The sequence below is a fragment of the Saimiri boliviensis genome, chromosome 10 (assembly GCF_048565385.1).
Source record: "Saimiri boliviensis isolate mSaiBol1 chromosome 10, mSaiBol1.pri, whole genome shotgun sequence".
In the NCBI taxonomy this organism is placed as follows: domain Eukaryota; kingdom Metazoa; phylum Chordata; class Mammalia; order Primates; family Cebidae; genus Saimiri; species Saimiri boliviensis.
In genome coordinates, this window is record NC_133458.1 from 70,416,738 (window position 1) to 70,444,660 (window position 27,923).

The following is a 27,923-nucleotide window of genomic DNA, read 5'->3' on the forward strand; positions in this document are numbered from 1 at the left end:
GACTCACTCTAGACGAGGTAAGGCAAGTAGAATGACAAGCAATGTAAATAACCATTCCGATCTGGAAGTAAGCACAAGAAAACCATTTAAAAAAGGGGTGGGGTGGGAGCCAGAGGAGAGTAGGGATAACAAATGCTTTATTAAGGAAATGCAGTGCTGGCTTTATTGAGAATCAGAAAACATGAACCAACATTACTAGCGCTGATGATGGTCATAAGCACATTAAAAAAAAATTTTTTTTTTTTTTTTTTTTTTTTTTTTTTTTTTTTTGGCTGGGCACGGTGGCTCACCCTATAATCCCAGCACTTTCCGAGGCTCAGGCGGGCGGATCATTTGAGGTCAGGAGTTGGAGACCAGCCTGAGTAACACGGTGAAACCCCCGTCTCTACTAAAATACAAAAATTAGCCGGGCATGGTGGTAGGCGCCTGTAATCTCAGCTATTCGGGAGGCTGAGTCAGGAGAATCACTTGAACCCTGGAAGCGGAGGTTGCAGTGAGCCAAGATCGTGCCACTGCACTCCAGACTGGGCAACAAAGCGAGACTCCCTCTCAAAAAAAATTAAAAAAAAATTTTTTTAGTATATCGACCTAGCCAACCATGTGTAAACACAAGTGAGATTCAGCCTCTTTTCTCATCAACACCTACACTAAGTTAGGCTCCTGTAGCTTCCACGTACTTCGGTGTACCTTTGCCCACTGGAACTGGGCAAACTGAGGGCATTAAAAAATGGTTTAAGAGAAACTGGCCAAGGCACTGAGTTAAGTATTAAGACTTGTCTTACTCCTGGGTTGGATGCCAGCACTCTCAACATCTGGCCAGCACCCGGGGGCAGCCAGACTGACCAGCCAGGCCACGGATAGCTATACGAGAAGCGACTTTAGGGTAGCCCCTTCGCATCTGGGCGGGTCCTGGGAGTAGAAGGCTCAGAAAGGGCAGTGTTTGGGGAAGGGAGGAGTGGGACGGTGTGTACTTTCCTCCCGGAACTGTAGTTCTATTGTCCCAACCTGGGCTCAGGTAGCGGCCAGTAAACTAAGACACAGCCCTAAGCCTCGCGTCCGGGCCAGGCGGGTATCCCTCCCCCCACACCCCCATGGCTCTGCCGCCGCCGCCGCCGCCCGCCGGGGCCCGTGACCCGGTGACCCCGGAGCACTGGGCATCCCGACCCCCCTCGCCGGCGCAGCCGCTATTAAGGCAGGAGGCTAAAGAGGAGGAGGAAGGGGAGGAGACAGGCATCCAGGGCGCCTGGGGAACCGGCACGGCGGAGCAGCGGCGGCGGGGCTTTGGGGAGGCCGCCGAGCCGGCCGACTCGGCCGAGGAGGGACAGGCGGAGGCCGGGGGCGCCGCGGCCGCGGGGTCAGGTTCCCCGGCGGGAGGCGCGGGTGGCGGCGGCGAGGGCTGGCGGCAGCTCCTCGCCTGGCTGCAGCGGCGGCAGCCCCAGTGCTGCCCCTGTGCGGCGCCCCTTCCCCGCTCCGCCGCGCACTGTTGTCATGGAGGAACCAAGATGGCGGCTCTGGCCTACAACCTGGGCAAGCGGGAGATCAACCACTACTTCAGCGTGAGGAGCGCCAAAGTGCTGGCGCTGGTGGCTGTGCTGCTGCTCGCAGCGTGCCACCTCGCCTCCCGCCGCTACCGAGGTGAGCGGGCCCTCCCCCCTGCCCGGGCAGGCCGTGGGGGAGGCGGCGACGCGGTGGCTGGAGGCCGCCCCCCTCACCCAACACACGCCCACGCGGCCTCCCGCCCGCCCGGCCCGCGGGGGAGGCGGTTCCCCCACGTGCCCCCAGGTGTCCTTACCAGCGGGCCGGCGCCGCAGGCCAACCGAGTGGACCCCAGTGCGGGTCACCACAGGACAATGGCTGGTGGTTCTGGCCCCCCCGTCTCGCGCTGGGGTCGGGGGCGCCAACCTTGGGCCTGGCTCAAGGTGCTGCTAGGGTCCGGCTCCTGAGCGGTCTGGGCTCCGGGAGACGCACCAGGTCAGGGGCTTGCGTGCAGGAGGTCGGACGGGCGGCCCTTGGAGGCAGCCCGCGGCGCGTGAAGCCCAAGCGGCCCTGCAAGGGGCACGTCTGCCAGGAGTGGGGTCGCAGGTCCAACCTCTTAAGGGTCGGGCTTTTTAGCTTTTGTTAAATTTTGCCTCTGCCCTGTAACACCCAATTTGGGCTGTTGGACAGCGGCAAGGGCCGCCCCCCATTTTCCTTTGCCAAAAGGGTGATAGCTGGTGAAAGATGTCTGTGGTTAAATGGAAGAGGTGCCACCGAGCTTTTGTGATTCAGAAACGTTTGAAGGATTTGGAGTGCACACTTTTTACAAAGTAAAGGCAGATTTTTGGAAAAAAGTTATGAGTTGACAGGCATAAAGGTGGGCAGTGAAAGCAAGTTGTAAGCAGTATGAAAGTAGGCCCTCGCCATGGGTTTTGAAATTGGTGTAAAAGAGAAAAGGAAGTATGACGTTATTTCAAAAGGAATTACCTTTCAGTAATCGAGGGATATTTACTTGTCCTTGTTGATTGACTTTTCTTTCTCTGTAAAAATGCCACTAGGAAAGAGTCTGACAGGCAGAGGGAAATTAATAATGATAGGATCTTTTCTTTTATTTTTGGCTCTTAATACTATCAAAGCCATTATCTGGACAGCTCTTGGTGGCTGTGAAATTAATCAGTGAAGATATAATGTGTAATGGACAGGTGTAAATTAACGCTGTGCCCGTTTAACTTTACACTTACTTTGGCAAAATATTCATAAATGGGGTGCTAGAGCCTGTGATGTATCCTCATCCCAGGAGATCTTTCAAGGTATAGGGCATTTTGGTCAGTTTTGCTTTTTCAGTTTGCTGCTTTCCTCCCACTCCTGAGAATTAAAAATCTTATACTCTAGAGCCATACTGAGTAAACAGTTTTTAATATACTAAATTGATACAAAGATATAGATTCTTTATAACCTTTTGGCCTCTCTCCAGCTCTCTCCAGATCATAGCCATATGACCTGGCAGGGCCTTGGTTCATCTACAGTCATGTAAAACTAGCAATGTTGATGCATTGATTTGTGGTAGTTTTGAGGAAATACTTGTTTTAACTACTGTTAATCAGTTTATGACAATTTGGCATAAAATAGCAGTAATTTAATTCAATTTTGTGTATGTGATGGTAGTAGAGAGAAATTTTATAACTGCGGTACTATTGTCCTAAGATGAAATTCTGGTCCCCTTCCTTTTTTTTTTTAATTGTGCTTATTATCTTTTGATAAGCTTGGAATACTATTATTTTTAGATTATAGTTTTCATCTTATCAAGATCTGTCATCAGCAGGGAGAATAGAATGTCAGCTGGGTACTTATGAGTAAGTGTAGCAATCTGGGATTGTTTTGTAAAGTCTTCTGCAGAAGTAAGTCATCAGTTTCCATAGGTACTTCAGTGCCTTGAGTGTGAAGCACTACACCTGGTGTGTGGATTTGCCCAGACTGAATGTCAAGAATTTGAGCTGAAGACGTTGGGAAAATAAATATCTTACCAGGAACATCTTAGCCATCCTCATGCTTTGGCAGTATCAAACTGAGTCAGGTGCAATACCCTTCACACAAAGATAACCATACATTTGACTCACATAACTCTTCAGGACAGACGTGGCCAATCTTTTGACTACTCTGGGCTCACTGGAAGAAGAATTGTCTTTGGGCCACACATAAAATAACATTGACGATAGCCGATGAGATTTTAAAAATTGCAAAAGAATCATGTTTTTTAAGAAAGTTTATGAATTTGGACTACATTCAAAGCTGTCCTGGGCCACCAGCAGCCTAGACCACTCACATCTTGGACTATCTTGCTTTAGAGTAAGGAAGGATCTTACAGTGCTTGAAGGGAATTAGGCTGTATGTTTGCATTTTGAATCTGTGAGTGTCAGTGTGTCACAGGCAAGGTACAGTAAAGGCAGTTTGGATGTAAACTATTCAGTTTCTCTTGCTTTACAAACTATATAAAGTAAAAGAAAATTACCCACTACAGAAAGTAAAGCTTGGCAAATACTGTGTGCTAGCATTGAACACTTATATGTCAGGGACTGTTCTACTAGTTTTACGTGTTTTAACTCGTTTTGTCTTTGTAACCATTCTATGAGGTAGAGACAATTACCATATTTAATTCTCCCCCCCATCATTTTTAACATCTCTGTAATCAGGATGAGTCTTTAAAACTTTGATTGCATGTCAAAGTTTAATTGGTAACATTTTTTTCTTACTCTGACATAAAATAATCATGTGTCTTTTAATCAGTGGTCTTAGATTCAGTGAATTACAGTATTATTTCCATTTTAAAGATGAAGCATGACAGATTAAATAAATTGCCTAAGGATACACAATGACTGAGATAGGATTTAGATCACAGTTAGTCTGTCTCATGCCTTATGTTACAGTCTGTCTTTCTCAGAGCTTCTTAGACAGTTGGGAGTATAGAAGATGGAGTGAGAAAGCATTTTCCAGGGAAGCCTGGGTTAAACAACGTAGAAACACAAATTCAGGCCAGGCACGGTGGCTCATGCCTGTAATCCCAGCACTTTTGGAGGCCAAGGCAGGAGGATCACTTGAGGTCAGGAGTTCAAGACCAGCCTGGCCAACATGGTGAAACCCTCTCTACTAAAAATACAAAAATTAGCCAGCCATGGTAGCAGCCACATGTAATCCCAGCTACTGGAGAGGCTGAGGCAGGGAGAATTGCTTGAACCCGGGAGGCGGAGGTTGCAGTGAGCAGTGATGTAGGCATTGCACTCCAGCCTGCGTGACAGAGTGAGACCCTGTCTCAAAAAAAAAAAAAAAAAAAAAAAAAAGAAACACTAATTCAACTTCATGTACCAGTAAGAGTTTAAGAGTTTTTCTATTCTTTTTCCAGCCAGGAGGTAATTTTCTAAAAGTTGTTTGTGTAAAGCTTCAAAATCTGACCTGAGCCTACTTTTTCTTACCTATGATTTTTCGTATTTTCCCCAAATTCCAGGTTCACAATCTAAACGTGCTTTACCCATTTATGCATCTTACAGTTATCTGATTTTCTCTGCCCATGGTGACTTTTCTCTTGAAAGAAAGTATAGGTTTTTCCTTCAAGGCCTGGTTCAAATGTCACCCTCATAGCAGTAGGAATTAGCAATTTAATTTTGCCAGCAATTTATATATATACTTATTGTGTTGTATTGTAATAATTGGTATCTGCCTACCCACACAAACTGTGAGCTTCCAGTAGTATCTTATTCATCTTTAAATCTTTAAATCATCAGAGCCTAACACACAATAGGAAATCCTTAAATAACTGTGGATAAATAGATTTCAAAGTCCTTATTTCCTTTTATGGTTCTTTTGTGGCTTTAATTGAATTTCATGTTCTAATCTGAATTTTAGAAGGTAGGCTTTTAAAAATTATTAATATTATTTTCACATAATAGAGTGGCATTTTGAAAATAATTACTGTCTTAATTATACTTTTTCCAAATGTTATCAATTTCTAACATTATGAATCTCAAAATGTCCATTATTAGTGTGATTTCAGGTTAAAAACGTAATTTCTGTGACAATTGACCAATATATGTAGCCTTAAGGATAGTTCCCATCTGGTAAAATTTTAATTTTTTAAATTGATAACAGTAACTTCAAGTGTCTTAATTTTGTTGAAATCAAAAAAATTTTTTTTATCACTAAGTATATTAAATCCCAGTGTTAAATGATATTTGATGTTCTGCAGAAAAGTAAGTTGAAAGCTTCAGAAATTAAAGAAAGAAAGTAGCAGCTCTGGGTCTCTTAGCCTTTTCTTTCTTTGACTGTTAGAAAGTTCCTGATCTGTATGATACCACTTGTAATGAGCGACTCCTTGCTTTTCTAAAGAAAAATTTTAATGGTGATTTTCAGCACAGACTAAAGTATAACTTGCTGTATCTTAGGCAAACAAAATATTCTATGGACTATATTGTAAACTTTATGATCTGATATTTTAATGGTTGGTAGTAGGAAACACACAGTTTTAGCAGGATGATTCAGTCTAAAGGTGTAGTGTGCCAGACATATGCTCTTCAAAGGAAAACATAACTTGCAGTTTATATGGGCCATCAGATGTTTCCTTTAGTTGTTACTTCTTTTTTTTTTTTCGGTTTGTTTTTGTTTGTTTGCTTTTAAGGACTTTTCTGTCACAGAAAAATCATGCATAAAATTCTGAGATTGTAGATTGACAAACCAGAATGCTTATAGTTAAGATAATAGAATCAATAAAGAGGAAGACAGCCATTCATCCAGATAATCTTAGTGTTGGAGATAGCTGAAGTAGTTAATTTTGTCCCTTTAGTTTCATTTGTGTGTGTGTGTTTCTTGCTTGATTTATCTGAGCACTTGGCAACATTTATCTCACATTAGTTGTATTAAAATAGCTATCAAAGTTATACTAGATAATTGAAAATAACAACTAAAGTTTTGTTTTGTCTTTGGTAAATTTGGAAAGGAAAATATGTGGCAACAGATATTTATATATAGTTAGTGTAAATATTTAAAAGGTGGCACATTATCTTAAGATCTAGATTTATATTTAGCAATTTGGTTTTTAAAAACTTCCTTCCCAAAAAAAGAGAACTTGTTTTAGAGTATGAAATTTTATGGCATATTTTCTGGATCAGGTTAATTTATTTTAATTAGATTATAATAGGAAGAGTAGTTTATTACTACTATTTTTGCTGACATACAGAAAAATCATTCTTTTCTTGCTTTTTCAGTTGTCTACTTAGCAGTCCTTTGTATTAGATTCTATTAAAATTGCTGGTATAGTTCCTGTCTTTTGACTGGACCCTAGCTGATATGATACAGACACATATGGATTAATGTCAGATACAAGCCTTGTAAAAATACATCTTTGCATTATGAAATATGTTGAATCATCATCAACTAACATTCATTAGCAAATTAAGAATTTCTTCCATGGAAAGATCAGTATTCTCTAAAATACTATGTTTATAATGCCTTTGGGTAGTGACAACTTCAAATCTTATTTTGCTTTTTTTTTTTTTTTTTGATATGAGTTTATCAGATTAGAGCTGTTGTTTTCCATCAACTCAACAACTGAGAAACAAGATGTGGCTAGTAGTATTGACTGGAGGCAAAAAATGTTGTTTGTATTTTAGATGTGTTTTCTGGGGAGAAAAGACTGGTTATTTTGAGATACTGGTATGGTGTTTCTATCTCTATGAAAAACATACTGGTGCCAGGCGAGGTGGCTCATGCCTGTAATCCCAGCACTTTGGGAGGCTGAGGTGGGCGGGTCACAAGGTCAGGAGATCAAGATCATCCTGGCCAACTTAGTGAAACCCTGTCTCTACTGAATATACAAAAATTAACTGGGCATGGTGGCAAGTGCCTGTAATCCCAGGTACTCGGGAGGCTGAGGTAGGAGAATCGCTTGAACCTGGGAGGTGGAGATTGCAGTGAGCTGAGATTATGCCATTGCACTCCAGCCTGGCAACAGAGAAAATTCCATCTGAAAAAAAAATGTGAGTAACCCCCACATGGATGTGTAATCCTGGACACTGAAGTTTGACTGAGGTGTGTTTCTATCTAGGCTTTTATTAAAAGACAAAAGGCAAATAACAACCCCCGCCCCCCCAAAAAAAAGGGGGAAAGGAGAAAGAAAAAAAAAAGAAGACTTACCCCAAAGGATTAATACCTATTTATTTACAACTTACAACTTAAAAAAAAAAAATAGATGTGTTGCTAACTTTTAACTTGGTTTAGTAGATTTAAAGAGAAATGCTGTAAATATGGAATTTCCACTTGAATTTTAAACATTTACTGTTTTAATAAGATTTTACCATATGGCCATTATAAAAGAATGCTACAGGAATGCTATCTGTAGAAAAATCAGTTGTGTGATTCTGCAGTTCTTTCTTTAGTCATCCTTGGTTATTTATGTAGCTTAATTTTGTTTTTCAGAACTAGAATTAGTTTTTAATAATTGGGGGAAATGAAGAACTAATTATTTGTAGTTTACTTAGAGACAGGTTATTAAAAAATCTTTGAAAGACAAAAAAAGCCTGCTTAGGCTGTATATGTAGTTACACAAATTTGATAATTCATATCCTGCTTTCCTTACCCAGTTTCCCATCAATAAGATAATGCAACATTTTAACTTTTTCTTCCTGTTCTACTTTAGAATTTATGACATAGGAAACAATACTTTCAATATTTATGCATACTTGTCTTGCATTTGTATCACCTTTTGTCTGTATTTTGGCTAGATAATGAATAACTGTATTGAGAAAAGAGATGTGTTCTGCTACTTTAAATATCTTTGTGTCTACCTTATCTCTACCCTGAAAAGCTCAGTATCAGTTCTGTTCTGCAGTATTCCTCCTCTCAGACTCCCTAGCTTGACCTCAACTAAATGTCAAGTATAACTTGCTGTTGACTATTAATAAATAACTGGAGATTAAATTAAATAATGCTTATATTTTGTTATATTCCCCATAGTTAACCTAAACATCTCATTCTGCCCCCACATCCCCCTGTCCTACCCCACCATCACCCTGCCCTACCCCATTCATTTGACATGTTTGAGCTTAAATGCATCTAAACTCTCTTTTAACCCCTTTGGATATTTAGCTAATATACAGTAAAATATCCAAAAGTCTAGAGTGACTGTGCCACAGTTTACTTGGGACTGAGGAGTTCCTAGTTACAGAACTTTCTGTATAAAACTAGGTCTCCGGGTATGCTGATGCACTATGTGTTATAATAGTTGAATAGGAAGTCATTTCCAAAATCTTGTCTTTTATCCCTTACTTTTTTTTTTTTTTTTTTATGAGACGGAGTCTCACTCTGTCACCCAGGCTGTAGTGCAGTGGCATGATCTCAGATCACTGCAACCTCCACTTCCTGGCTTCAAGCAGTTCTCATGCCTCAGCCTCTTGAGTAGCTGGGACTACAGATGTGTGCCACCATGCCCAGCTAATTTTTGTGGTTTTAGTACAGATGAGGTTTCACAATGTTGTCTAGGCTGGTCTTGAACTCCTGACCTCAAGTGATCTGCCCGCCTTGACCTCCCAAAGTGCTGGGATTACAGGTGTGAGCCACCATGCCTGATCCCCCTTAAACTATTCTTTCTCAGCTAGAAGTAGGAGTGATATTTAAATATAAAGGGTAATTTAAGGTTGAGATGATATCCCTGGAAAGAAAACCTGAAGTAGAAGGAACTGTCAAAACAGGGAACATAGCATTTAGGAGTTAGGCCATCAGTGGCTCTTGTTTTCTTGAGTACTAATGTATTAATATTTACCATGTTTCTCATGAATGAGTAATATGAACCTGGATGGTGTACTAAAACATAGAAACTCTACTTTTTGATTTCAAGAATCTTATATAGGGTCAAGATAGCTGATGTGTAAAATTTTATCTATTGTTTACAACACTGTTGTGTTTAACTGTTTTAGGCAATGATTCATGTGAATACCTTCTCTCAAGTGGCAGATTTCTTGGAGAGAAAGTTTGGCAGCCTCATAGTTGTATGATGCATAAATACAAAATCAGGTAACATTTCTTCATTTTGTTGTTTGCTTTCTTTTTTACGATGGGTCTTAATATGTAGTGGAGAAGGGGTTGGTGAAACAGTACTTTTCTTCTTTATGTTAGGGTGGAGACTTGCTGACTGAGTGTAGGGTTGATTGCAAATGAAGATTTTCACTGCCCCCAAGGTTTTAGGGAAGGGCTTTGGCCAATCTGCTTTATCTCAGGTGAAAGATAACCAGGGCTAAGGCAATAATCCTTGAGGAAAAGACTCTTGCTCTGGCACCTGCTGGATACTTATGTAGTTATTCTAAGGATTAAGAGATAATAGATATAAAGCACCTAATACAGTTAGAGTACATCTTAAATATGTAATGAATCGAGATATTACAGAGAGTTAACTGATCTTAAGTACATGGAGTGGTAAGTTAAACCTGGCCACCTGCTTATAAAGCAATATAATGGTATGTGTAACAATCCAGTACAATTTTCTTCAAAAACCGTGTGCTTCGAAATGCCAATATGGCTGATTTTACTTATTTTAATTAATTTTTCTTTGTTGATTTCAGTGAAGCAAAGAACTGCCTTGTAGATAAACATATTGCATTTATTGGAGATTCCAGAATTCGTCAATTGTTTTATTCTTTTGTAAAAATAATTAATCCCCAGTTCAAAGAAGAAGGAAATAAGGTAAAACTTGTCTATTCCCTTCTGTAGAGTGTTTTAGAAGTTAACCAACTGAATACTCAGAGGAAGAATGTGTCTTTCCAGATTGAGTAGGAGCTGAAAAAATTTTACTTTGATTTTCAGAAAGGTTAGGGGAAAAGAGGGACAACTTGCTTTAATGAGGAAGATGAGAAAAAAAGTGGTGGCTAAAACACAAACTTGTTTATTTTGTTTTATTATTTATTTATTTATTTTTTGTGTGACGGAATCTCACTCTGTCTCCAGGCTGGAGTGCACTAATGTGATCTTGGCTCACTACAACCTCCAACTCTCTGGTTCAAGCAGCCTCCTGAGCAGCTGGGGTTATAGGAATGCACCACCACATCCAGCTAATTTTTGTATTTTTAGTAGAGACAGAGTTCACCGGGTTAGCCAGGATGATTTCAATCTCCGGACCTCGTGATCCACCCACTTCAGTCTCCCAAAGAGCTAGGATTACAGGCACGAGCCACCACTCCCAGCCTGGCAAGTTTTTATTGTAATAACCTAAACTTTTAGTTTTCAGAAATAATAAATTCTTACCATGGAAGAACTTTTCAATTTCCTTCGAAAGAAGACAAAGAGAAAATATCATCCCTTATTCTCTTGTTAGTATTTTTCCATACTTCTTTTTTCATCTTTTTTTAAAAAAAGTAAAAACATCCTAGTCATCTTTTAGTATGTGCAAGTTTATGTCTTGCTTTTTTTCTTTACCGTATATTCACCATTATATAATCAGCTTAAGTATCTTCTTAATGGTAGCATATTATTGGGTGGATGTAATGTCATTTTATATAATTTTCTACTTTTTAAAGTTTTTTATAGTTTTCTAATTTTTTGCAGTTAAAAAGGGACATTTTAAATTCTTTGTGTGAAAACTTTGCTTTTTAAATTATTTCCTTAGGATGGAATCTCTAAAATTCAAATATTAGGTTAAAGAACATAAACATTTAAAAATTATGCTGTAAAATTCTTTCAATTTATACTAATTAGCAATATATGTTGGGGCCCAATTTTCTGCAAACTTTCTGGCATTGGGTGATCATGCTCTAAATTAAAACAGCAATGCAATAAATTTCTGCTATTGATTTTGTTAGAAAATTTCTCATTAAAAATATAACTAAAAAAACACCAAAAACATATAACTAAAAACTAACAAGGATTAATTTCTATATATTAATTAATTGGTTCATTATTTTTTGGTGAAGTGTCTCATCATATCCTCTGTTTATACCTTTTTAAGTGATCCCAGATTCTAATCATTGTCTTCAAACACCATGTGATTGGGAGAGGGGAATAACAAAGGGGAGAAAGTAGAGTACAACAAAGTTTAGAATTGTGAGGGGAGTAGCTCATAAATTTGTGAAAATCTGCCTGTGGTAAAGAGCTGAAAACTTAAGAGGTTTCACAGCTAAGTAGTTACTAACATAGTGATGATACCAGGTCCTAAATCTTTAGCAGCTATTCTATGTAAGAATGAGAATAATGGAAACAAACGATTAAGTCAACTTTCCATTTTATTTGCTACTATCTGTATTTTCCATTTGCATTTATACATACGAAATTATAGAGAAGTTTCAGAACTATTTAACATCAAATTATTACAAAAGTGAAAAAATTTAATAAACTTTTATTATTCTTTTTAATACTTACAAATTCTTTAATAGAGATGAGGTCTCACTGTGTTGCCCAACGTGGTCTTAAACTTCTGAGGTCAAGCAATTCTTCCACCTTGACCTCCTAAAGTGCTGGACTTATAGGCGTGAGCCACTGTGCCTAGCCTTTAGTAAACTTTTAAAAAGTAGAGAGGTTTCTGATTACTACAAAGGTTTTAGTATTTCTTGGCTTAAAATTGCATGACTTTCTAAAAATTTGAATAATGGATTTGACAACAAGTAGTTGAAAAAAGGCTATAATGGTTTAGTCTGCAGCCAAAAGTAGATACAATATGGTACATTGTTTCTGAGCCCTAGTTATACCACTTAGGTTTCCAGTTTTTATAGTCTAGGGTGGCAAGTTATTTCCAGGATTATCAAACAAGGTATCAGGCAAGATAAATTTTAATTTATATGCATTTAAAAAGAAACAAAGATAATGTGTCCCAATCTTAAAGAGACAGTTATCAAGAAAATATTTAATTCAAACTGCTAGTGGAGCATTTGCCAAATTATATATTACCTTGTCTCTGCACACCTTGAGAACAGAAATTACATATCATCATTATTATTTTTTAATATATTTCTTGTGCCTACCACGATCTGGCATATTTTATAAAAGCTTACTAGTTTTATTTAAAGCCTGGTATGGGTATGTCTGGGTAGAATAGGAATATTGAAGATAATTCTTTGTTTGAATTTGATTTCTGTGTTGAGGCATTTTTTAGAAAAAAAAAAAAAAAAAAAAGCTGAATATTTTCAAATTCTGCTTTGTGGAGACTAGTTCTGTGAGAAGCTCTGGTCAAATGAATTTGGGCAGAGCTAGATATTATATCTCCCTCTTAGATTATTTTAATTTAGTCTGGGATGTTAAAAACTTGAGAAGTTTTACAGTAAAGAAACCCATTTTGTGTTGCTTCCAGCCATATAGCAAGCTAGATACCCTAGGGGCTTCTTTTACTTGAAACCAACTAGAGCCTAGGTTTAATAATATAATGTTGATGGGCTGGGCACAGTGGCTCACGCCTGTAATCTGAGCACTTTGGGAGGCTGAGGCAAGTGGATCACGAGGTCAAGAGATCAAGATCATCCTGCCTGACATGATGAAACCCCCTCTCTATTAAAAATACAAAAATTAGCTGCACGTGGTGGCACGCGCCTGTAGTCTCAGCTACTGAGGAGGCTGAGGCAGGAGAATCACTTGAACCAGGGAATCAGAGGTTGCAGTGAGCTGAGATCGTGCCACTGCACTCCAGCCTGGTGACAGAGTGAGACTCTGTCTCAAAAAAGAGAGTAGCAGCATTGAAGTTCTGAAAGTAAGTTTGAACCTAGAATTGTATACTTGGTATTAAAATTTCTGTGTCCTTGAAATGTAATATAGGACATTCTCAGATATATAAAAATGATGAGGGTTTACTACAAAATAGACTTAACACTAAGGGAATTTCTAAAGGGTAAATATCAGGAATGAGGGAAATGTTCAGAAAAAATTATCTGAAATATAAGAGGCAATGGCTTAAGAAAATAGTAAACGTATATAAATCAAAACAATGTTTGTATAAAATAATATTATCTTTTGCACTTAGTGAAAAGATAGAACTAAAGAACTGGCTAATAATAGCATATAAGTCAGAAGTAAATGATGACCAAGTATTCTAATATACTCTATATTCTCTGTGTTTCTCTAAAACTTAAAGATGTACAGTAAAACTTCAAGAATAAGGATTGAAAAAATAGAATTAAGATGTATAAATTTCAACCGGAAGTATAAAAAAAATTAAGCCCAAACCAAACTCATCTAATACCAAATATGTATATTTATATGCATATACATACACATGCATGTACCCATAAACATATATATGATATACACACACACAGACATATGTCCATGTAAAAAGCTGTTTAACATATACATATATGAGAAAGCTATGTATCTGTGGCAGGGATAGAAATTAAAAAGTGAGATGGTAGAAACATTTATAATCAAAATAAGTGCAAGTAGCCTAAACTTGTGAGCTAAACACAGATTTTCAGATTGCTCTTAAAAAGAACTTTCTACTGCTTAAAAAAACATATTCAAAATAAAAAGGACATGGAAAGGTTTTAATTAGAAATGAAAAAAGATTCATCAGATAAATACTAAAGAAAGTTGAGCCATATTAGTATAAGACAAAATAGATTTTAAGGCAAAAGCATTTTCAGGGATACAGAAAGTCACTTTCTAATGACAAAGAGTTCAGATCACTAAGATTTTAAACTCATAGGCATCTAGTAAAGTAGCCTTAAAATTTATAAAGCAAAAATATAACTATAAGGAGAAACTGGCAAATTCTCACTCATAGTGGGAGAATTGCATACTGCTCTCAATTAATGGTAGAATAAGCAAATTAAACTAGTAAATATATAGTAGACCATTAACATGCTTGATTCTGCAAGCTTATAGCTCAAAAATTTAGAAAATATGCTTCAAAATCGGGAATGTATTTTTTGAAGCACACATGGAGCTTTTTAATTTTTAACATGTGTTACACCAATAAGCAAGTTCAAACAATATCAGAGAATTCGTGTTATTCTTTCTTTAAGGTAAGTTACTTTCTATCAAACTTAACCTGATAAAAATTCTAGGAGCCTACAGTAAATGTTCTTAATGGTGCAATGTCAGACATATTGTCATTAAAATCAGTAAAAAGACAAGGATGTCCAATACTGCTCCTTCTATTCAACTTTGTATTAGAGATTCTAGCCAAAAAAGATAATTTAAAGATAAAAGGATTAGAAAGAAATAAACTTAGGAGTTCACATGATAGAGTTCTCTATATGGAAAATCCCAAAGGATTTATAGAAAATTGACTAGGAATAATAAAGATTTTAACAAGGTAGCTGATTATAAGATGTACATACAAAAATTGTGATACCTTAACAAAGCTTTTAAAAATTAATGCATATCTACATGCCAACAATGTAGTGTTCTAAAGGCTTTTAAAATATACCATGTGCAATGGTAATGACAACAACTATATGTTACATAGGAATAAACAGCAAATGTGGAAGATCTGTATACAGAAAAGCCATAAAAATTTATTGGAAGACAGCTTGAAATGACATAATTAGATGGAATATAATATACTGTTTCCTTGGATGGAAAGACTCAGTATTTTGAAGATGTTAGTCCCAAAGTGATCTGTAGGTTCAGTGTAATTCCAATAACATCCTAACAGAATTTGTTACAGAATTTACTAATGAATCTAAGGTTTTTTTTTATAGAGGGGCAGCAGACCAAGAAAAACCACAACAAATCTGAAGAACAAAGTGGAAAGGATTTGTTCTGCAATATCAAGATTTAATTTTACCCCATAGTAATTAAAACAGTAGGGTATTGGTGTAGAGATAAACGAAGAAACCAGTGGAATAGAATATAGAGCTCTAAAATAGAAACATGCATATAAAATGACTTTAAAAGTAACAGAAATGCCATTGAAGATCACTGAGGAAAGGTCGATCTATTCAATTAATGGTGCTAAGACAATTTGCACATGGAAAAAATTGAAATTGGATTCCTACCTCACACCATTGAGTGAAATCATTTCTAGATGGATGAGTTTAAACTTAAATATGAAAGTAAAAATTTTGAAACCTTTAGAAATAGAAATAAAATGTAGGCAAATATCTTTTATCATCTCAAGATAGGGAAGCATCTCTCACATAAGAAGTAAAAAGTGCTAACCATAAAATAAAAGATAAATTCACATACCTTAAGATAAAGAGTATCTATCTGTTCACTGAAAGATACCTTAAAGAAAAAAGTTAAACTGCAAACTGAGAGAAGATATTTACAACATTTTTTCAAGAAATATCAGAAGCTGCAAATTAATGAAAAAGATAACCCAGTAGACAAAAGGTAGGTGTCAAGGAGCATGGCCAGGCATTTTACTGAAGTGGAAGTGAGACTTTTTTATGCCTATAATAATGACAGAAATTAAATCTGACAATGGCAAGAAATACGAAAACAGACCAGATGCATTAGGCTGTGTACCAGTAGATGCCTTAGAAACTGTTAGTGAGAGTGTAAATTCTTACAAACACTCCAGAAAATAATTGCATTATTATTTGAGGGTGAACATTTTTATGGCCTATGGAGCTATGAAACAATTAGGGAAGTTCTTACTCTTTTGTTAAGAGACATGTCCAAGAAGATAACCACTAGTGCTGTTTATAATCAGATAGTGATGTATTGTGTCAAGTGATCTGTACTCTAAAAAATAGTAGCTATGATAATTGATATCAATAAAAATTGTATTGATAAAATAAAGTGACTGATATGTACAAGTTTTTAAAGGCTAGGGAATGTTCTAGATTTTGAGACTAAGATGTGACAACTAAATGTAACACTTGATTTTAATTGGACTGTAGGTTAAAATATAAGAGCTGTAGAAAGTATATTCTTGGGAAATTGGAAAAAATTGAATATGGACTGTATATAAAATGAGATAATATTTTATCAATGTCAAACTTTTTTATGTAAGAATGTTCTTAGGAATTATATGCTCAAAGTTATATATGTTTAAGTATTTAAGGGTGAAATGTTATGACTTCTGTAATGTACTTTCACATAGTTCAGCAAAAGAAAAACTGTAGAGTATGTACATGCAGAGAGGGAGAAAGGTGAAGCTGTTACAGGAAATGTTAATTGTTAAAGGGTTTTGGGTGTTTATTTAATTCTGTCAGCTTTGCTGTAAGACTGAAAATTTTTAAAGTTAAAAATTGGAGAGAAGGCCAACAACGCTAAACAGTGTATCATTTAAAGATGCATATTTATGTGACAAAAACTATACAAAGGTTTTAAAAACAAAGCATAAACACAAAATCAGGAGAGTGGTTTACTTTGGGTGAAGCAGGGAGTTAAGATAGGGAGAGGACCACATAGGTGGTTCATTGTGTTGGCAGTGCTCTAATTTGTATAATGGATTCATGTGTTTATTAGTTCTACTGTGCTTTGTGATTTTCATATATATGACTTTTGTATATATCAAATGTTATATTAAAAAAGGAAAAAGAAGATGTAGATCGAGTTGCATTAACTACACTATGCAAAGTAAGACAAAGTTCATGACATTATTTCTCTGAGGACAAATTTTTAGAAGGTTGAGGACAGGGTAGAAGGAGGAAAACACCTGTGGGATTTTGTTTGACCCAGTATATCCCAAATTTATTTGATCAAAAAAGTTACCTTAAAGTTTCATTGAATTGATAGTCTCAAGACTCCTTTTGGAAAGTGAAGTTTTAGGAGTATCAACAAGAATCTAAAAAATTAACCTGTTGGTAGAACACATTTTATTGCATGGAGATTTCAGTATAAATACCATTTGTCTGTTTAAATTAATGAAAACATTTCAACCTTGATTTTAGCAACAGAATTAGCTTTCTATTGACCACCCTTACCCCTTCCCCACCCAGATTTTTAATTATGAAAGAAATGCCATTCTTGATGTGGAACATTTGGTTACAAGAAATTGTAGTGTTCACATTTCAATTTTTTCTACAAATGGACTATTTATATAATGTTTTCAAAGTGAAACTTACAATAACCTAGAATCGTGTACATCCATTCCTGTCATTCAGGACCTGTACTAGTACACTGGTGAGAGTGGACTAGATGTTGCTGCAGCAATAAACCACTCTAACATCTTAACAAAACAGAAGTTCTTACTTAGCTTTGCATGACCTAAGTGGGCTGGCAAGGCTTTACTCCATACAGTCATTTAGCAGTTCCTGCTACTGGAATTTTTACTGTCTTCTAGAGTACTTTGGAACATTCAGTTTCCTTAATCTGTTAAGTTAGAGACTAAAGAATTGCCTTGGGAAATTCAGCCTGGAAGTGATGTATGTTCACTTTGCATTAGCTAAAACTAGCCATGTGGCTCTGTCTAACTGGAAGGGACTCAGGAAATGTAAGGGAAGAAATCCACTTCTGAGATACATAGTAATACTAGGGCTGAGCACATGGCTCATACCTGTAATCCCAGCACTTTGGGAGGCTGAGGTGGGTGAATCACTTGAGCCCAGGAGATTGAGACCAGCTGGGCAACATGGCAAAACCCCATTGCTACAAAAAATATTTTTTAAAAATTCTCCAGGCATGGTGGTGTGAGCCTGTAGTACTAGTTACTTGGGAGGCGGAGGTTACGATGAGTCGAGATCATACCATTGTACTCCAGCCTGGGCAACAGATTGAGACTGTGTCTCAAAAAAAACAAAAAACAAAACAAACAAAAAATAGTAATAATAGGACTAAGTTGGAATCCTGGCAATCTTGGCATAAAGGTAATTTATATAGGCATGTTTATGTGTCTGCCTGTTTGCTGTTGAAATTTTATCTTTGAACTATATCTTAGATGAAAATCACATGTAGACAATTTAACTGATGTCACTTATTTTTTTATATTCTATGTTGGTTTTTTTCCCTTTTATAGATAATTTGGTACATAATAGTAAATCAACAAAAAATATGCATAAAAATAAATCAATAAAAGCAGTTAAATGGGGCATTATTTATGTAAATTTTAATTTATACATTAATGTTCCTCTGTCTCCTTTTATGGCAGCATGAAAACATTCCTTTTGAAGACAAGATTGCATCAGTTAAAGTGGTAAGTTCATACAATAGTAAGCTAGATGTTACAATATTGAAGCTATATTCATTGGTTAGTTGAACATACTAAGTATATTCCAATGTATTCTTGAGAGTAGGTAAGAATATTAGGATAGTGGAGTAAAAGTTTGTGTGAGTTGTTTTATGTAATGGTCTCAAAATTTTATTAGGAAAGAATAATCTTGCACATGAATTTGAAACCAGTATGTGTTCTGGATTAATCCATAAAAGAATATATGAGAATTCTCTGAATTCCCAATCAGTGAGAGTTCAGTGGGGATCAAGACAAAAATGGCCTTGATTTAGTGAAGATTCTAAGTCTTCATAGTCGTCTACATGCAAATACAAGTGAGACAAGGATGGCAGAAAAGAAAAAGAGAGGCTGTAGGAATGTACAGAGTAAGGAATTGAAAGTCATTTTCCTCCCTGCAAAAGTGGTGTTTTAACTGAGGCTTCAAAGATAAGAAAGAGTTAGACAGGCTCAGTGGAAGAGTTTGTGAGCATATGGACAGAAGGAATAGTATGTGCAAAGTCCCAGAGAAAAAGGAGAGCATAGAGCATTCCAGGAGCTGATTGAGAACCAAAAGGTAGAGCAAGGGTACAAGTGGCAGAAGAAAAGACAGAAAGGACAGGTGGAGATCTTGCACCTTCTTAGCAAATTATGGGATTTTAGATTTTATTCTCAGGGCAGTAGAAAGTCTCTGAATACTTAAGCAGTGGTGTGGCAAGATCAGATTTAAGTTTTTTAAAGATTGCTCTGGCTAAAATGTGGACAGTATGTCAGAGGAAGACAAAAGTAGATTCGAGGAAAACTATTGTATGACTCTTGCCAAATTAATATAGGAATTGAGGATGTGTTGGACAAGGTAATGTTTTACTTTTAAGTGCTCTATAAGAGAATGAATGGTGGAATTAAGAGTTTCTTTGGCTTTTTCTTTACTTCTAACATTTCTCTTTTAGGATTTTCTGTGGCATCCTGAAGTTAACGGTTCTATGAAACAGTGTATCAAAGTGTGGACTGAGGTCTGTATTTAAAAAGATAGGCTGGTTTTTGTTTGTTTGTTTGTTTGTTTGTTTTTTTAAGCAACCAAATTTTAAAAGCCCGCAAGCATATTTTTCTTCCCCTTACTCACCTGTCCCACTCTGATATTTTATACCTACCTTCTTGATAGCAACTAAACTAAACTGGGCTGGACTGATTTTAGCACTTTATAGAGAAGGGAATGTGTTGATCCAACATCTCTCTCTGCCCCATTATCAGTGTTCTATCCATAAGGCAGGTTATGCTTATACCAGACTTTTCAGACTTCGAGTTTTCTGTTAACTGCTGTAGTTCAACTAATTCAAACCCAGGTAGTCTTCCCAACACAATGTGTATTCTCTTGAGCATTTTTCTGTTTTTCCTAACTCATGCCCAGATACTTGAGGAAATTTTTGCTTATTAGTTTTTATAGCCTTTTCTCCCTTTTATTACTACATTTGTGACCCAGTAGACAGGACTAATATGCTTTAGCTCATGTTTGGAGATACATTAGATGTAAAGGCAATCATGATATTAATCTCAGAAAACTCCTAAGTTCTCACAAGTCCATTTTACAATCCCTGTAATAGTTTCCATACTTTTCGTCAGTCCCTTAATTAAACCTATATTCTTTCCCAGAGACATTTGTATTTGAGACAGATAAGTAATATTTAATTTTATTGACCTTGTTTTGCCTAATTAATTGCTGTGCAACAGTTTTTTGGTTTGGGATTTTTTTGTTTCCTTCACAATAAATGTTTAGTATCACGACCACATCATACAATAAATACGCTTTTGTAGGATCCCATGGGAACCTAGCTAGCATTTCTAATCTTGTTTCTTTGAGCAAATGTTTTCGAAAAACAAACATGTAGACAACTTCTAGAATTCAGTTTTTTGGTAAATTGAGATGTACACCATGTTTTGTTTTTATTGATAGGTTTTTTAATCTCCAGAAGTGTAGAATAATGTTCTTTGTACATTTGAAATGATTTTAGCTGAAAATCATTTTTATGAAAATGATTTATATGAAATTGATTTTATGAAAATGATTTATGAAAATGATTTCATATTTAAATAAATATGAAAATATGTTTATTAAAGTATTAGAAATTCACAGTTAAGTGAACATTAATACACTGCAATTTGTAAGTCCTGCAAGATCACAGAAAACCTTTATAGGTTATTTACCAACCTGGAGATACATTACATATCCAAAATTTCAATTCTCATAAATTTGTTAAAGCTAATTTTTGGAGCCTTAGATTCTGTTGTAAAATTTATTATGGTTGTTGAGAAAAAGAAAATATTCAATTTATTTGGTAGATGACCACATAATCACCTGAAATTGATTAGCTGATGGATTTCATTCACTCAAGGAGTATGTGTGTATGTATTTATTTTTTACTATTTCTGTAGTAAGCTGCTAGAAGCTTAGGATTTGGAGACCCACATTTTTATTGTTTATGTGCTATTGCCAGCTTTTGCTGAGTAATAGGAATGTGGCTGGGAATTAACTTCAGTCTCAGCCCTCAAGGAATTTGCAGTCTAGTAGATGGTGACTTACTGATGAAAAACAGCATAAAACAGCAAAGGCTAACACAGAATTGAACTCAAAGGACTATGAAAGCACCATGGATAGAGGCACTTAGGATGGAGGTGGTGAGAGTATTGCTAATGATCTAAGACAATTTTATAGAGGAGATAATATTTGAGAACTATGAGTTAGGAACAAGATATGCTTATTAACTGGAATAGTCTTATAGAAGCCTATAGGCATAAAAGTAAAGTTGAATTGAGAGAACTGTAAGTAGGTATTCCACAGATATTTCCATATTCTAGGCACTAAACTAGACACTGTCGATACACTGGTTAACAGTATAGAGTTTCTCCCCTCAAAGAGCTTCTAGATGAATTACACATATAGATACTTAAGCAACTGCTAAAATAGGAAATATATAGGGCACAACAAACAGGATTACAGAGGATAGGCCGTAAGTGTCTTTTTTTCAAGTTTTCAAAATTCGTTTTCAGATAAAGTGGTCTTGAAGTGAGTGTGGGGAACAAGAAATTGGGTTATTCTCTGCAAACGAAACAGCATGTGCAATGATAGTGAAGATGGAGTATAGCCTATGCAGGGAATCTCTAGCAATGTTAGTGTGGTTGGAGCTAAAATATAAAATGCTTCTTTACGTGTGTTGGTTTTGATTGTTCTTTTCATGTGCTTCATTTTGGAGGGAGTTGATAAGAGATGAGGGCGCAGATACTATATTATGAATGATATCCTAACCCATATTGGGGGAGTGAATTTATTTTGTCTATCCATATTTTAACTACTTCTAAACACTTCAGGGTGTATTTTCTGAAAATCAATACATTGAATGTATTGAGGATAGTGGAGAACCATTGAAAGTTTTAAACAGGTGAATGATATTGGAGGAGTGGAAGGAAATTAGGCTAACTTGTAAAGAAACTGGCAATTTAGATATATTTCTGTAAGTGAATAGAAGTCATTAAGTCTGAAATATGTGGATGGATTTGGGGAGTCTTGGTATGGATTTAGGTGATATTTAAGTTATTTGAATGGAAGAAATTGAATAGACAGAATTTAGAGATTAAAAAGGAGAAAGCTTGTGAAGAATGGAATTATCAAGGAGATTCTGAGAAGTGGCAATAAAAGGAGTAGGAAGAAAAGCAAGGGAGGAAAGACTGTAAAATCACATATGGGGGAGGTAAGGATTTTATAAGATAGATAGTCACCAGTGTCACTTTCAAAACTTGCTAAGGTAGAATGAAGCTACAGCATTTGGCAATCCAGAGTTCATTAGTGGGCTCTCAGAACAGTTTTAATGGATAGTGAAGCCCAAATTCAAAACATAAGTTGAGGCATAAATGAGAGAAAGAAATTGGCACAGTGAGGGCAGAATACTCTTTCAAGTAATCTGTTGGTTACAGATGTGAGGTGAGACAGGGTTGAAGGAAAACTTTTTCAGGATAAGTTTAATTTAACACTTTTAGGTTGAGGGAAGAAAAGAGAGTGGAGGAGAACAAGATTGATACAATGAGAGCTGGAGAACGTAATTCATACTTCATAGCCCCAGAAGTGAAAAGGGAGGGAATGTAGACAGAGGAAGGCATTAGCCATTAAGAAGAACAGGGACATATTTTCTTTACTTTCTTGTCAGAGGAAGATAGCTGGGGGAGTACAGATAAGTTGTAAGAATGGAGGAAGGAAGGCAAGAGGACACATGTTGGATGAATTTTATTTTCTCTATGAAGTTTGAGAATTAAACATTATGCTGAGAAGGGCAAGAGTGTATAAGGAATGTAAGTTTTGGGGTAACCAATAGAAGTTTTGGGAATGAGAAAGCCACCTAAGGGTGAGGAAAAAAATTTTTTTCACTAAAAATTCTTTGAGTGTAAAATGAAGCATGCCAGACTGGAAGTGGTCATATATCTAAAAGAAAATGGGTGTATTTTGTTATTTTTCTCTATTTTCATAGTATTTTACACTAAGCGTATATTACCTTTATAATGAAAAAGTAACTCATTTTTGTACATGGATCAGTTTGTTGTTACTAAATTTTGTTTTAATTGTTTCTTTGTTTGTGATTGCAATATCAGATCTTTGATGTGGTGATAAGTGTACTGAATTCAAAAGTCAGAAGACTTGAATTCTCACTTACCTGGCAGGCCTCAGCAATATCCTCTTAGCCGTTCTGAGTCTGTATTGTTGCTTTATAACAGATGTATAATATCATCTTGCTTACCTCACAGGGTGGCAGGAATCTATATTACAATGACATAATTTAAGAGAAAGTACTAAGTTCCTAAGTACTATTTACATGTTTTACTATATATAATATATAGTTAGCTACATATATAATTGTATTATAATATATTATTGCTATATATTATAAATAGTATACAGTAGTCTCCCTTTATCCATGGTTAATATGTTCCAAGACGCCAGCATATGCCTGAAACCATAGGTGATACCGAATGCTATGTGTACTATATTTTTTCCTATACATAAAAATGTATGATAAAGTTTAATGTATAAATTGGGCATGGTAAGAGATTAACAGCAATGACTAATAATAAAATAGAACAATTATAACAGTATCTCAGCATCACTATTTTTTAGCTTTGGGGTCATTATTGAGTAAAATAGTGGTTACTTTAACACAAGGATTGTGATGCTGTGACAGTTGGTCTGATAACTGAGTGGCTACTAAGTGACTAATGGCCAGGTAGCATATACAGCATGATACCTTGAACAAAGAGAGGATTCACATCCCAGGAGGGACAGAGTGGGATAGCATGAGATTTTATCATGTTACTTAGAGTGGCACATAATTGAAAACTTAGGAATTATTTATTTCTGGAAGTTTCTATTTAATATTTTTGGACCTGAGTTGACCATGGGTAACTGAAACAGTGGAAACTGAATAATATGTAAGTGGGGGAAACTAATTTGTATTTGGTGAAGATTTTTAGGGATTTCTACTTGTATTTTTCCACATGTGGTCTTTAGTAGTTACCAGTTTATTTTATTAAATATGCGTTGGATTTAGCTTTCCCAGAAGATTGTTTTGGCACTGACTTTGTATTTTATTTAACACTTAAATTATGCACCCAGTAGGCTTCCATGATTACTTTTTAATTGACTGACATAATACACTAGAGCTTTACTCTAAGCATTTTACTCAGAGTTCAGAACAATATTAGGTCATGTTGGATATCAGTGGTGCTTTTTTTTTTTTTTAAGAACACCAAATAATTAACTATCCAAATTTCTGTCATCCTATATGAATATGTAGCCTTACAAGATTTTAGGAATTGGACATCTGTCTTGTTATACCAATAATAAGCAATAATAATAATAAGGAATTCTAGAAACTTCTAATACATTTAGAAGGAAGAACTTACATTTTAAGGAAAAAAATTAAACGATGTTACTTGTATTAATTCTCTGAACTGGATATAATATTATGATAAAGATTTTTCTTCCTTTAGGATTCCATTGCAAAACCCCATGTGATTGTAGCAGGAGCTGCCACAGTAAGTTATTGTCTGTATTTTTACTTAATGATTTTGTACATTTAAGAACATGCTAAGAAAATGTTAATTTGTGTTCAGAATTCTTGATTGTACCTACATTTTTAATTCCTACTTCTATTATGATTAGATTGATGAATTTTAATTTAAAAAAACTGGAATGAACTTAGGAAACTTAGTGTTAAATATCAGTGTTTTTTATATCTAAAATTGTATTCTTCTTGAATGTTATACATAGAAAGTGTAATTTGTAACAGGTTTTTCTAATTGCCTTCATATATTTCATGAAATAATTTGACTGAAGTTTATTCTAATATTAGATGAGAAATATCTAAAATAATAACCCTTGTTACAATAGGTAAATTATATACTTTAATTGTGATAAATACTAAATTAATGCATAATTTGTACTTCTTTTTAGTGGTCCATCAAGATTCACAATGGTAGCAGTGAAGCACTTTCTCAGTATAAAATGAACATTACCTCCATAGCACCACTTTTAGAAAAATTGGCAAAGACTAGTGATGTTTATTGGGTCTTACAAGGTAAGGAATGAGTAATGAAAAAATGTCATTTTGTGTATATTTTGAAGCATGGGTTTTTGTTATCTCCTGTTTCAAGAAGCAGAATTACTGCTTTATGAGACTTAATTTTGAAATAAGATTTGCAAGATTGGAGTACACTTGAGTTGTTTTCTCTCGTTTTTCAAATATAAGGAACAAATTAATAAATATAAGTAAAAATAAAAAATAAAAAATATCCTCCAAGGAACCTCATCAGAATGGCTATAAGGATGTATAACCAAAAGGTAAGTCCTAAAGGTGAATGAGATGTGATATCTCTGATTTTTTATTTCTCATAAAGTGTATATTGTGATAGGGAAATATATAGAAAAAAATATTATCTATTTCATAATTTTTTTTTTTTTTTGAGACAGGGTCTCACTCTCTTTCCCAGGTTGGAGTACAGTGGCACAATCTTGGCTCACTGCAACCTCTGCCCCTCAGGCTCAAGCAATCCTCCCACCTCAGCCTCCCGAGTAGCTGGGACTACAGGTGTGCACCACCATACCCAGCTAATTTTTTTGTATGTTTGGTGGAGATGGGGTTTTGCCCTGTTTCATAATATTACAGTCATTAGAAGTAAATATGCTTCACTCTGCTTTATAATGTTAAAGTCATTAGAAATAAATATACTTTTTTTTTAGCAAGCAATGGGTTTCTAAAAAAATAAAATAAAATATACTTTTGAATTGACAGAATATGTTTAAATTTATACCATCTAGTTTATGCTTGGTAATGAAATTCTTAGTAGACATTAGGTTAACTCATTTTAGGAATTTATTAAAAGTGTCCACTATTCAATGCCTAGCACAATATGAAATGCCTTGGATATTTTAACAATTCATGTTTTTTGTCAGAAATTCTTACTATTTCCAAGTTGAATGTCAAGATGAAAGGAATAAGAAAAGGGGTAGTGATGATCTGTTCCATAATCCCCATTTTATTCACAGACTCGTTGCTAACCTTTCTTATACTAAAATGAGGAAAAATTAAAGTTATTTATAGTAAGTGATAAAAGAATAGACAGACCTTGATCCTCAGTAATATTACTTTCTAATCATATGAACAAAGTTCACAGAATTAGGCAGCTACAAGAGAAAAAAAAAGATGGGCAGCTATTTTTAATTAAGCAATCTTGTATAAATCATTTTAGATTTCTTGTTACCCAGTATAATCCAGCATCCAAAAATGTTAAACTCTTAAGACATGCTGGAGTATGAAAATATTTCCCCAAATCTGTGTACATAGAGATGGGACAAAAAGTCTGTAAATTTGAGAGGGATATTGCTTGACTCAAACTTGAGTATAAGATGGGAAATGTGTTGCAAGCTTTGGGAAGCTTTATGTAAAAATGAACTATTAGGTACCTGATACCAACTGTACTTTTAAAAACAGCATATGAATGTGGTACAGCTAACTTGCATGATCACAATTTTTACCAATAGAGATTTTTGAAATGTATTTTTTAAAAATATGTCTCACATACAGATCCTGTTTATGAAGATCTATTAAGTGAAAATAGGAAGATGATCACTAATGAGAAGATAGATGCTTACAATGAGGCTGCAGTCAGTATTTTGAATAGTAGCACCAGAAATTCTAAATCAAATGTTAAGATGTTCAGTGTTTCCAAATTAATTGCTCAAGAAACCATCATGGAATCTTTGGATGGCTTACATCTTCCTGAATCAAGCAGAGAAACTGTAAGAAATATAATATCAATTGCTTATAACCATAAGTCATTATAACATGTTTATAATTTATTTTATTGCAGTGTTAGTAACTTGTAGTTATTCTGCATAAAGATACATCTAGAAATAAATTTTGCCTTCTATCATCTAGCTGAATATATATGTAAGACTTCTGTTACACTCTAAGAGAGAAAGCAGCTAGGGAAGAGAGAAAGTTAAACTTCATTTACTGAGTGCTAATCACTGTTATATAGAATGTCTCCTAAGAAGCATATATGTTCTCAGCACACTCACGTTTAAAAGCTACTGCCTTTATGTTCTCCTTACCTTAAACCTTAAGCTTACAAGATTAAGCTTCAATGAAGAGTACATCTTTTAATACACAAAATAATTTTTATTATTTCCCTATAGCTCTTCTGGCTGGGCGTGGTGGTTCACACCTGTAATCCCAGCACTTTGGGAGGCCAAGGCAGATCATTTGAGGTCAGAAGTTCGAGACTACCCTGGCCAACATGGGGAAACCCCATCTCCACTAAAAATGCAAAAATTAGCTGAGTGTGGTGGCACACGCCTGTAATCCCAGATACTAGGGAGGCTGAGGCAGGAGAATTGCTTGAACCTGGGAGGCAGAGATTGCAGTGAGCCAAGATCCTGCCACTGTACTCCAGCCTGGGTGACAGAGGGAGACTCTGTCTCAAAAAAAAAAGAAAAAAAGTCCTTCTAGCCCTTCTATCCTAAGCATTATTCAAGATACACAAGTACATACTGCACAAATCCAAGTTAACCCATGGAAAGGGATTTAGGTTAAGTATGAAAGAAAGCTACATAACTATAAATTTTCACAAACAGTGGAACAAATTAAAGTTTTTTCTCTTATAAAGCAGTGGTTCTTAACCTTTGTAGGAGTTACATAACCTCTTTGAGTATCTGATAAAAGACAATGGTTTTGTTCTTCTGCAGAATAATGTGTATATTTGCATATACATATGGTGCTCCGTATATGTAAAAGGACCCCCTAAAAGCTAGTTGAGAACCTTACAATGGAATTTGCAGACTAATATCTGCAAG

General features: G+C 35.8%; 1 protein-coding gene across 3 annotated transcripts in view; it reads left to right on the plus strand.

Moving 5' to 3' along the window:
• The first annotated feature begins 1,071 nt into the window (after positions 1-1,071).
• Positions 1,072-27,923, plus strand: part of CASD1 (CAS1 domain containing 1) — a 73,117-nt gene continuing 46,265 nt past the window's right edge. For 2 of the 3 annotated variants that reach the window (XM_074379446.1, XM_074379447.1), the window contains exons 1-8: positions 1,072-1,635; positions 9,435-9,531; positions 10,077-10,197; positions 18,473-18,517; positions 19,480-19,542; positions 24,560-24,604; positions 25,023-25,146; positions 26,653-26,867. In XM_074379446.1, coding sequence (XP_074235547.1) covers positions 1,092-1,635; positions 9,435-9,531; positions 10,077-10,197; positions 18,473-18,517; positions 19,480-19,542; positions 24,560-24,604; positions 25,023-25,146; positions 26,653-26,867 — 1,254 coding nt within the window. In that variant the 5' untranslated portion in view covers positions 1,072-1,091. The remainder of the gene's footprint in view (positions 1,636-9,434; positions 9,532-10,076; positions 10,198-18,472; positions 18,518-19,479; positions 19,543-24,559; positions 24,605-25,022; positions 25,147-26,652; positions 26,868-27,923) is intronic. The other variant, XM_039472987.2, reaches the window with a different exon arrangement.